Source organism: Mustela nigripes, chromosome 5 (assembly GCF_022355385.1).
Source record: "Mustela nigripes isolate SB6536 chromosome 5, MUSNIG.SB6536, whole genome shotgun sequence".
NCBI lineage: Eukaryota > Metazoa > Chordata > Mammalia > Carnivora > Mustelidae > Mustela > Mustela nigripes.
Genome location: NC_081561.1, coordinates 25,742,415 through 25,753,835, shown reverse-complemented (window position 1 = coordinate 25,753,835; position 11,421 = coordinate 25,742,415). Strand labels below are relative to the sequence as shown.

At 49.5% G+C, this 11,421-nt stretch overlaps 1 protein-coding gene across 1 annotated transcript; it reads left to right on the top strand.

Annotated features, from left to right (window-relative positions):
• Positions 1-208: 208 nt before the first annotated feature.
• Positions 209-10,931, top strand: GPX6 (glutathione peroxidase 6). Its single transcript, XM_059399681.1, has 5 exons — positions 209-286; positions 4,049-4,202; positions 8,131-8,248; positions 8,736-8,835; positions 10,081-10,931. Exons 1-5 carry the CDS (start codon positions 209-211, stop codon positions 10,285-10,287), a joined length of 657 nt encoding a protein of 218 aa, XP_059255664.1. The 3' UTR covers positions 10,288-10,931.
• Positions 10,932-11,421: the final 490 nt, after the last annotated feature.

Below are 11,421 nucleotides of genomic sequence, written 5' to 3'. Positions count from 1 at the left end.
GGGCAGGACGGAAGCGAGGGGAGGGACAGTGGGGGGGGGGGTCAGGGGCGGGCGTGTGTGTGTGTGTGTGTGTGTGTGTGAGTGCGCGCGTGCCCGCGCGCGCTGCTCTGCGATTGGAGGGAGCGCTTGGCTCCGATCCCCACCGGGGCTCAAAAGGGACCGAGGTGCCCCGGGGACCGCAGACCGCCTGGCCCTGCACGCCAGAGCCATGATGCCTCACCTCTGGGCTGCGGGGCTTTTCCCGCTGTTCCTGGTGGGCCTCGCCCAGCCGACCCAGAAGATGAAGGTGAGTGTCCCGTGGGGGACCCAGCGGACTGCAGCCCCCGTCGACTGGCCTGGTGTCCAGGGATGCGAGGAGTCCTCCCTCGTCCTCTCCGAGGCCGGGACCCGCCTCCCGAGCTCGGCCGACTGCGGCAGCCGCTCTCCGAGGTTGGGGCTCCGCAAGCCGATTCCCCTCCGCGGACCATGTCCGTCACCAGGCGCTCGTGGAGCAGGTGGACCGAAGGCCAAGGCTGCTGTCCTGCCTGCCCCTCCGCCGCCGCCCCTGCTCTGACCTCCGGGCAGTCTTGAGGGTCCGGGAAACGGGACATGTAGGAGCACGAGGTGGGAGGGTGGGTGGCTGCCCGCGTTCGGAGCAGCTGAGAAGGGGCAGGGGAAGAGCCGCTGGCTGATGCCAGGACAGTACTTGGGGAATATCAGGGTCAGCGAAGAGTGGCTTTTCCCCCCCGGTGACAATAAAACACAGAAGGCCAGGGTAGCTGTCGGCCAGTTTTAATGTTAGAGGAGGTGGGGTGGTGAGCGGCAGCTAGTGGGGGAGGACAAAGTGTGGACCAGAGTAAGAGGACTTGCTCTTGGGTCTTGGTGGAGCCCTGATCTCCTGATGCCCTTGGGAAAAAAATCTCTGCACTGGAGGTCAGTAGCTGCCCCGTCAGAGGTGTGTGGATATGTCTCAGGACACAGGGTCGGGCTTCAAGTGGGTGACGTGGTACCAGCAGGTTTTGTTTTGTTTTGTTTTTAAGATTTTATTTATTTGACACAGAGAGAGAGAGAGATCACAAGTAGGCAGAACAGCAGGCAGAGAGAGAGAGGGAAACGGCCGCCCGGCTGAGCAGAGATCCCAATGTGAAGCTCTATCCCAGGACCACAGTCCCAGGACCCCAGACCATGACCCGAGCCAAAGGCAGAGGCCCGACCCATTGAGCCACACAGGTGCCCAGGTTTTAACTTTAAAACCAGATGAATTAATTAAAAAACTCAGTCTCACTTGTGGATTTAAACCAATTACATCTCTCTCTCTTTCTCTCTGTCTTTTTTTTTTTTTTTTAAGATTCTATTCATTTACTCAACTGACAGAAATCACAAGGAGGCAGAGAGGCAGGCAGAGTGGGGGAAGCAGGCTCCCCTCTGAGCAGAGAGCCCGATCCTCAGGACCCTGGGATCATGACCTGAGCCGAAGGCAGAGGCTTTAACCCACTGAGCCACCCAGGCACCCCAAAACCAATTACATTTCTCTTACTGGCTCCCCTACCCCCAGAAGAAAGAGAATACCCATGATTGAGGGCAGTGATCCCCAGACAAGATTCATGGGGGGACTTGTCAAAGCACAAGGTGCTGGGACCCACCTGATGTGGGCGGCTGAGCGAAGAGTCAAGAAAGTGTTCTTGAGACATTTTCAGTAGGAAAGTGCTTTATTATAGCACAGGAACAGGACCCATGGGCAGAAAGAGCTGCACGGAGGTTGTGAGGAGTGACTGATTTTAAGCTTTCTAGTTGGTAGGGGTTAGGGATAGCGTAAATGTCTAAGGAATTTGGAAGCAAGACTTCCAGGGCCTTGAGCGGCTAGCTGCTGTTGCGATAAAGTTATTGACTACTGCCTAATGAAACAGTAGTCATGAGACCCCTAAGATGGCTATCGGTGGGCCATGTGCTTGGAGGATGGCTGGTTTTATGGTTACCAAAGTGAAGTGACGTTAACCAGAGCAAAGCTATAGGGGTAAAATGTTAAGGAAATCCTTGAGGGAGCTGTACAGGTGTTATGGTGTGTGCCTCAGGAACCCTGCCCGGAGACGGCCAGCTGATATGAAGCAAAGTCCCGCCTTCGCTCCTTTTCTCCAACCACCACCCCGAAGTTTCTGATTCAGCAGGTCTCCGGAGAACCAGGAACTTGCATTTCTTTTCTTTTCTTTTCTTGTTTTTTTTTTTTTTTTTTTTAAACTCAAGTTTGTTAATACATTGTGAAGTATTGGTTTCAGGAGTGAACTTCGGTGATTCATCACCTGCACAGAACACCCAGTGCTCATCACAGCAGGTGCCCTCCCTAGTGCCCGGCCCCCATCTAGCCCATGCCCCACCCCTGCCCCTCCAGCAATCCACAATTTGTTCTCTTAACTATAGAGTCTTCCGGTTTGCCCTCCTCTCTGTTTTTATCTTATCTTTTCCTTCCCTTCCTCTATGTTCATCTGTTTTGTTTCTTAAATTCCACATATGAGTGAAATCACATTTGTATCTTTCTTTGACTGACTTATTTTGCTTAGCGTAATCTCTAGTTCTATCCACATTGTTGCAAATGGAAAGACTTCATTCTTTCTGACGGCTGAGTGACATTCCATTGTGTATATATATATACATGCCACGTTTTCTTCTTTTTTTTTTTTAAGATTTTATTTATTTATTTGACACAGAGTCACAGTAAGAGCAGGGACACAAGCAGGGAGAGTGGGAGAGGGAGAAGCAGGCTTCCTGCCTAGCAGGGAGCGCAATGTGGGGCTCAATCCCAGCACCCTGGGATCAAGACGTGAGCCAAAGGCAAATGCTTAATGACTGAGCCACCCTGGCGCCCCTATACCACATCTTCGTTATCCCTCATCTGTCGATGGACATCTGGGCTCTCCTCATAGTTGAACTATTGTTGATAATGCTGCTATAAACATTGGGATGTACCCCTCTGAATCTGTATATTTGGGGTAAATACCCAGTAATACAATCGCTGGGTCATAGGGTAGCTCTATTTTTAACATCTTGAGGAACCACACTGTTTTCCAGAGTGGCTGCACCAGCTTGCGTTCCCACCAGCAGTGTAGGAGGGTTCCCCTTTCTCCACATCCTCACCAGCATCTGTCATTCCCTGACTTGTTAATTTTAGTCATTCTGACTGGTGTGAGGTGGTATCTCACTGTGGTTTTGATTTATATTTCCATGGTGCCAAATGATGTGGGGCATCTTTTCATGGGTCTGTTGGCCATCTTCTTTGGAGAGGCGTCTCAGGTACTTGCATTTCTAATATGCCTCGGTCTTGTTCAGGTCCTCAAACCACTCTGAGTGCTCTGTTATGAGGTCCCTGTGACATGTAAGATGATGTACATAAGATGCTTTAAGACCAGCATTTGTAAGACCCTCTCCCCTCTCTGAAATTTAAAAAAGGCAACCTATGAGGGGGCATCTGGGTTCATGTCAGCAACTACTGCCTGCTTGGAGCACAATTCCAGCTGTAGAAAGCACTCTTGTGAATAAAAGGCTGCATTTTTGGGTATCAGGTCCCTTCAGACTGGAGCAGAACTAACATCAGAGTTGGAAAGTTTCAGCCCTTCCAGTCCACGGTTTTCTTGGGATTCTACATCCCAGCTCACAGGACGATACCTATGTGAGAAACAGAACTTAGGAGCATCACAAAGTGCTTGTCCGCACACGTGCACGCGCACACACACACACACACACACACACACACAGGCTTTTTTTTTTTTTTTAAGATATTATTTTTTGAGTAATCTCTATACCCAACCTAGGCCTCGAACCCCAAGATCAAGAGTGACACGCTCCACTGACTGAGCCAGCCAGGTGACCCCCACACAGAAAGGAATTTAACTTACAAGACACACATTCTGGTGGTGGTCTCGCCATAACTAAGAATACTACCAGACAGAGTTCTCTTTGGTTCTTAGAATCTCGAGGTGTTCCACGAAAGAGCTCTGAGCGCTCTGCAGAAGTCCGTGGCTGTTAGGGTTATTGTCTGCCTTATTGTCACAGCATGGCGGTTTTTGTCCCATTCCAGCTGGATTGCTACAAGGGGGTGACGGGCACCATCTACGAGTACGGAGCCCTCACCCTCAATGAAGAGGAGTACGTGCAGTTCCAGCGCTATGCGGGCAAGCATGTGCTCTTTGTCAACGTGGCCACGTACTGAGGCCTGACAGCTCAGTATCCTGGTAAGAGCTCCGGTTTCCATTCCTCCGGAATAAGCTTGGTCAGATGCCCATATTCTAATTCCAGAGGTTTTCCTAATTTGTTGTTGGGAGGAGGGGGGTGAGGGGGAAACAGGTCATCAGGGGAGTCCATCCCTCTAAATCCTGCCACTGCTCTACTCCTTAGGAGGCCAGGAGAATTATCTCCAGATTGGAGGACTGAGATTCTCCCGAGGATTTAATCAAAAACCACCAGGAATGTACCTATCACTAAACAAGTGGGGTTTGCTGCTCGATGCCGTGAGGGAGAACATATATTGTAGGGAACCATGGGGCTTCTCGAGAAGAAAGTGCTGGAAAGAACTTATCTGAGAATCTAGGCTTGTGTTCGGTGCTCTGGGGGAAGATTCAAGGACTTGAAGTTTTGCTCTGAATTGGATGCTGTCAGGAAATGAGGGAGTGGGGAGGATTCTGTGACTGTGACTCAGATATGTCTTAATAACTCTTATCTACGAGGTCAGGGGAATAAAGCAAGGCCGAGGTCTTGATTTATCATGACCACTGTGACCGTGATGTTGTGTAATACTGATGTTCTGTGAAATTGTTGTTGTTTTAAAGACTTTATTTATTTATTTGACAGAGAGAGAGAGAGAGAGATCACAGATAGGCAGAAAGGCTGGCAGAGGGGGAGGCAGAAGCAGGCTTCCTGCGGAGCAGAGGCTCCATCCAGGACCCTGGGATCATAACCTGAGCTGAAGGCAGAGGCTTAACACTGAGCCACCCGGGCGCCCCTGTGAAATTGCTTAACAGGAGAATAGGAAACCCTAGCTACGACCCCAGGCCGGAGTCTAGCTTTCAAGGGGCCACCTTTATCCTTCTCATTGGTGACTTCTGAGAACAGCAGCAGAGAGGATCTTCTAGAAAGTGCTCTTGGGTTCTTCAGCAGCTCCAAGAGGGAAATATAGCTTTCTCACCAGTAATCTTTGGTGGGACAGCTCTTTGGAAAAACTCTTCATCTCTCCCAACCTGGCCCGACCTTCCACGGTGACTGAGGTAGATTTTCTTTGTGCTCATGGGGAAGAGTTTGGTTTCCCTGTTGATCCAGAAAAGGTTATTTGAAGTTTCAGATGGATTGTAATAGAAATAAATGCAGTTTCTGATATGCCATAACTTGGTTTTTCTGCTTTTCAAAAAAAATTTTTAAGATTAATTGCAATAATTAATATGTGAACATATGCATATGCATATATGCAAAATAATATGTGAACAGTTTCTAAGAAAAATTTCCCACATGTTGACACTGGTATCTATTCAAATGATCAAAAATATAAAGTCCCATCAATTTGTCTTTTCTTTCTCTCCTTTTTTTTCCCCATCAATTTGTCTTAATGGGACTTCAATAACAAGATATTGAAGAATTTTCTCTTTTTTAACACCACTTAAATTTACGTGTATTGTAATTTCACCTCTAAGATACACAGCTCACTAAATTTTGATATTTTAAAATTAACATTCAGGGGCACTTGGCTGACTCAGTTGGTTAAGCGTCTGACTCCTGATTTTGTCTCGGGCTGTGATCTCAGAGTCGTGAGACTAAGCCAGCACGGAGCCTGCTTAAGATTCTCTCTCTCCCTCCCTCTGCCCTTCCCCACCCTGCTCACACTGTTTCTCTAAAAGGAAGAAAAAGAAATAGAAGAACAGTCAGCAGGTGCTATGGCCTGAATGTGTCCCCCTGAAATTCGTATGTTGAAATCCCAGTGCCCAATACGATGGCAACAGGGCCTTCAGGAGGTGTTGAGGTCATGACGGTGAACCTCCATGAATGGAATTAGTGCTTTTATAAGAAGAAACAGCATAGAGATCCCCCCCACACAGCCCCTGCACCGTGGGAGGACACAGTGAGAAGCCTGCAGTCTGCAACCCGGTAGAGGGCCTTTGCTAGAACCCCACCACATTAGCACCATGACTTTGGATTTCCAGAACTCTGAGAAATAAGTTCTTATTGTTCACAAGCCCCCTGGTCTATGGTTATTTGTTAAAGCATCCTAAAAGGACTAATACAGAAGGAGCTGCTTGACTTAGGCAAAAATTGTATTGAAATAGCCCCTCCTTCAAAGAACAACAAAAATCAAATGGTTCACATTCACCAAGAGATCCTAAAGACTTTTTAATGATGAAATTGTGCATAAAAAGATACTTTCAAAAGTGCAGATTACAGGAAGATCTGACATTTCAAAGAATTTGGGGCTCACTTTATAGTTATTTTTTATGTATAATCAACCCTAGGGAGAACTTGTAAAGCTACAGACTAAACCTTTATTTAATTTGTGTAAAATCTCAGAATCTAAGGCTAGTATCATTTAGCAACAGTTTAGTGTCATTTAGCAAGTAGGGGTTTTCCTCCCTTCAAAAAGTTAAATTTGAGAAAAAATATATAGTAAGTTTAAAAAGTCATGGTATATAAACAGCAGTTTCATGGAATGTGAATCTGCTTTTAAATGTGTTTCAATTTAGTTTTAATTTAAATTTGTGTTGAATAGGAAATATATTCACATTGGAAATTTAAAAGATGCAAAAGGGTTTAGGAGAGAAAGCTTCCAGGGGGCCCCTGGGTGGGTGGCTCGGTTGGCTGAGTGTCTGATTCTTCCTTTCAGCTGAAGTCTTGATCTCAGGATTGTGAGTTCAAGCCCTGTGTCGGGCTCCATGTGGGGGTGGGGAGGAGTGAGAATATCCACCTTTTTTCTTTTTGAGTAACCAAGGTTATCAGTTTATGGTATATATTGTCATAAATCTTTAATGTGTAGACAAGCAAATCTCTCTCATATACGCAGACACACACAACTGGTTCCACACCTTGTTTTTTCACATGATACAATGTCTCAGTTGTTCTTCTGTATCAACACGCAATGAGCTTCCTCATGTATTTGAAGCCACAGTTTTCCACTCTGTTGCCATGACATGACTTACTAACCATGAGAATTTTACTAAATACCCGAGATTTTTAAAAAGTGTCTCATTCAGATTTTACTCCAGACGGGGAAGCGGCGAGAGTTGAAGGCCTTTGCCGGTGGCCCAGCAGCAGGGTCTGCTGCGGTTTCTGCCATAGGAAGGATGTATTCTTGATGGCAAAAGGAGGCGGCGAGTAGGGATCGTCATGAAGAAACCTACAGGGACAGAAAGGCACTGCCATTGAAGCCGAGGGTTTTCGGGGAGACAGCAGCACATGGAGCTGAGTCTGGGTGGGGGGGGGGGGCACCGGGACTGACTCAGTGGGGACGAGAGTGGCTGAGGCAGAAAGACTGGTGCGGGTCCACACAGACACATTGGAAGCCCTCCCAGCAGTCTTGAAGAGCGGTTTGGAGTTCGTAGCCTGGAATCCCAGTGACTGTCCCGGGGCAGTGACACCCATTAGGTCAGAGTTGACAAGAGGGTAGAGCATGTTCTGGAGCTGGGCTCAGATCTGGGTTCCCTCCACAGCTCCCAGGTGAGAGTGCCGAAGGGGGGGCTCTTGGGAGCGCGGACTGGGGTGTCAGGTGTGTCCCTGTGGGGCATGATGAGGGCAGAGGGAGCAGGTCCATTTTGTTTGCCTTCTCCTTCAAGATGTTTGGTCCCTCAGTCAATCCGCCACTATGGAAACTGGCCGTGGCATTTAAATTTTAATTCCCTTCAGCATGCAGCGGGTGCCCCCGCCCACCCCACGGGCTAACCCATCTGTGCTCTCTGGGGTCCCCCCCACTGGAGGGTGCTGTGCATCCGTGTAGGGAACCACACAAGAAAGATGGCAGCTGTTTGGGTGTGTTTCTGTCAACCTGTGTGCTAGCTTCGTGCCCCGCCTCCCCGGACTCTGTAACCTGGAACCCTCTCCCTGCACTTGTCGCTGTACTTGGACACATCCCAGTGTCCTCCGGGGCTCCCTGCCGGGCTGCCCATGCTGCTCATTGTCTCCCCACAGAACTGAATGCACTACAGGAGGAGCTGAAGCCTTTTGGTGTCGTCGTGCTGGGCTTTCCCTGCAACCAGTTTGGAAAACAAGAACCAGGGAAGAACTCAGAGATCCTTTCTGGGCTCAAGTGAGTGCCGGCTCGGGTCCCTGCCTAGGCCCTGTCAGCCTTTCCCTTCCTCCTGCTGCCTGGAGGCCTCCTCCTCTGGAAGCTTCCGGGGCGGGTGGTGGATCACAGGGTTCAGGAACATCATTGTGAAGCTTCACGCGCAAGCTGGCGTGGCCGGCAACGCCCAACCTTTCACTAGCCTCGGGCTCTTGACGTGGACACTAGGGGAATATCTATGGGAAAAGCAGTGCAGGGCAGAGGAGGGAATTTGGGAAATAGAAATGAGTTGGGAATCATGACCTTCAAACACACCCTTCCAGTTTCCTTAGAATTGTCTACTGGCTCCAGAAAGCACGAGGTCCTGACCCCCAGACATCTCTCTTTCCTCACCTTCCCTGTCCACCGTCTCTTCCTCTTTGTCTCTGACTTCCTTTCGTGGACTTGTGGCCGTTACGGCCCCTCCTTATTCTAACTTGGACCCTCTTGGGAAAACTCTGCTTCATTGCAGGTATGTGCGTCCCGGTGGTGGTTTTGTTCCCAATTTTCAGCTCTTTGAGAAAGGGGATGTGAATGGAGAAAAAGAACAGAAGGTCTTTACCTTCCTGAAGGTGAGTGACCACCCACCTGCGTGAACTGGTCAGGTAGGCAGAGATACCCCGAAAGCATGGGGCTCGTTTCTAGGATTGAGGTTGGACTCCTTGGAAAGAAATGCTCAGCTAAGTTCAGGAGTCATGACCAGATCCATTTTGAGCCCTGAGCTCAAGTACAGGAAACGGAACAAGGCAGCTCTGACGTGGCCAACGCCCCCTCCCAGATGGCAATGATTTGCTCATGTGACCGACAGTCATGGCATCTGTCCCAGGTGTGAGCAGCTGTGCCACACAGGGAGCCTGAACCTATTAACAGGGCCCAGCCCCTCCCTGGCGGACCCCTGTGCAGTCGGGGAGACAGACATGGAGCACAGAATGGAGGGTCCCATGTACTAACTGACCAGGGAGCTACTGAGTGTTAGAACCACGAAGACCACAGAACCATCTGATGTTCTCTTAGGCCATCAGTTCCCTCTGCTGGCCTGCCAGACAGGTCTGGTCCTTGTTGAAACTCTAACCCATTCATGGCAACCTGAAAAAAAAAACACAGTGTGGGGAGTTTTCCACAAAGCTTAATTTATTGAATATAAAAGGCCATCATTTATTCTGATACTAAATCAATGTTGAGTTAAATCATACAGATTACCATTTGTGTTGCCCCAAAATGGTGATATGACCAATTTTATTTCCTTCAACCTAATACTTAAAAATCTGTTAATTTTTAAATTTAGTTATAGTTGACTTGTGATTTTTAGTTATTCTATATAGTTATTCTAAATATTCTATTTAGTTATTCTATATAACTACATGTTAATAAAATGTTAGTTATTCTATACTAATCTCCAAGAAATAGTTATTGAACTTTTACCAGACTGTGAAGCCCCAGCTCTGGAAACCACGACTCTAAACCAAAGCATTTTTTTCCAACTAAGAAAACTGAAGCTCTAGAAATGATATGACTTATCCAAGAAGACAGAAAATAGTATTTTTCTGCAGCACCATTTTCTGTCCACCTCGGAGGGGTGGACAGGGAAGGAGGAGTATTTTCTGTTTACCGCCACACTCTCTAGCCCGCGCGGCCGATTGCCAGTTGCGGGGGGTGCGGGGGTGATGTTGCACTAAATGTCTGTGCTTCCTGGGGGCACGTCAGGTAGTTAATATATGGAGATGCAGGATGGTGAGGAGACTCTCCAGGGTTGGGGATAAACCTGGGCCACGCAGAAGCAGGGGGAAAACCTTCTGTTTTTCCTATCTCTGCTCCAGAACTCCTGCCCTCCAACCTCTGATCTTCTGGGTTCATCAAACCAGCTCTTCTGGGAGCCCATGAAGGTCCACGACATCCGCTGGAACTTCGAGAAGTTCCTGGTGGGGCCTGACGGAGTCCCGGTCATGCGCTGGTTCCACAAGGCTCCCGTCAGCGCGGTCAAGGCAGACATCCTGGAGTACCTGAAACAGTTCCGAAGCGAGTAGAAAGGGCCGGAGACCGTCCGAAGCGGCCGCCTGCCTCCCACCTGAAGGATGTGCTCCACACTGGGTCCATCTTTGCTCCGCGTCCCTTCCCGCCCAGCGCCCTATGACCAGACCCTCCCCAAAGCAGGAGTTCGCCGGCGCTCGTGCGCTCACGAGTGTGTTCGAAAACAAGGGAAAGAATACCTTTGTCCCCAAATCTCTGCTCCGGAAATACCAAGTTCTCACCGCTCCACCCCAAAGGAAAGGCATATGCCAGGGTAGATGGTCCAGACTACCCAGTGTCCCTAAAAAGGCGATGCCCGGAAGTTCTGGCCTCTGTCCTTTCTCCAGCCTGAAGGGTTAAAGAAGCAGAAGCTAGAAGGTTCTCAAGATCCCCTCTGTAGCCTTTCTCTCTTCCCAGATAAAGCAGGTTGTAAGGCTCTTCCTCTCCCGCATGCGACCTGCGCTGCCCTGACGCCCTGGAGTTCTCTTTCTCACCCATCTCTGCAGGCCTCACGTGAAGGGAGGGGCATCTCCATGACGGCGGGTCCTGAAGCCGCCTGGGTCGGACCCGACCAGAGCCTTCCTTGGTGCCTGTCCCTTAGTGCATTCAGGCATGGCACCTGGGCAGGGATGTCCCTTCATTCTGAAGGATGCGCTTTCCCCTCCCCCGAGCTGCCCCCACCTTCAAACTCCTTCCCGTCACTGTCTCAAATAAAGTGGATTCTGCAGCAGTGGGCTTCCCGCCGTGTTTTCCCACCCCCGTATTACGTCTGGGACGTCCACCTCTCTCACGCGGTCCCAGCTTCCTCGGATACCTCACCCAGCTCCTCAAACACGCTCTGGGACTTTCCTTGGCCCATCTGGACACCACGTGGGGCTGGCCGCTGTGGGCTGCTGTGAGGGGTGGACACAGACCTCTGAGAGTCCGCCACCCCCCCCCCATGCCGGTCTCTGGGGGACCCAAGTGGGAGGTAGCCTTGCTTTCTCGAAATAACGAAGACACAGATGTTCTGCCTATAAAATTCCTGCTCACTGTTAAGAATCTAAAAACACATAAAAACAGGAGAAAAGTAGACCAAAGCTCCCTCCCAGTCCGAGGAGTAGAGAAGGTGCCGGGAAGCCCTGTGCAAAGGCCGTGCCGTCGTCACAGTT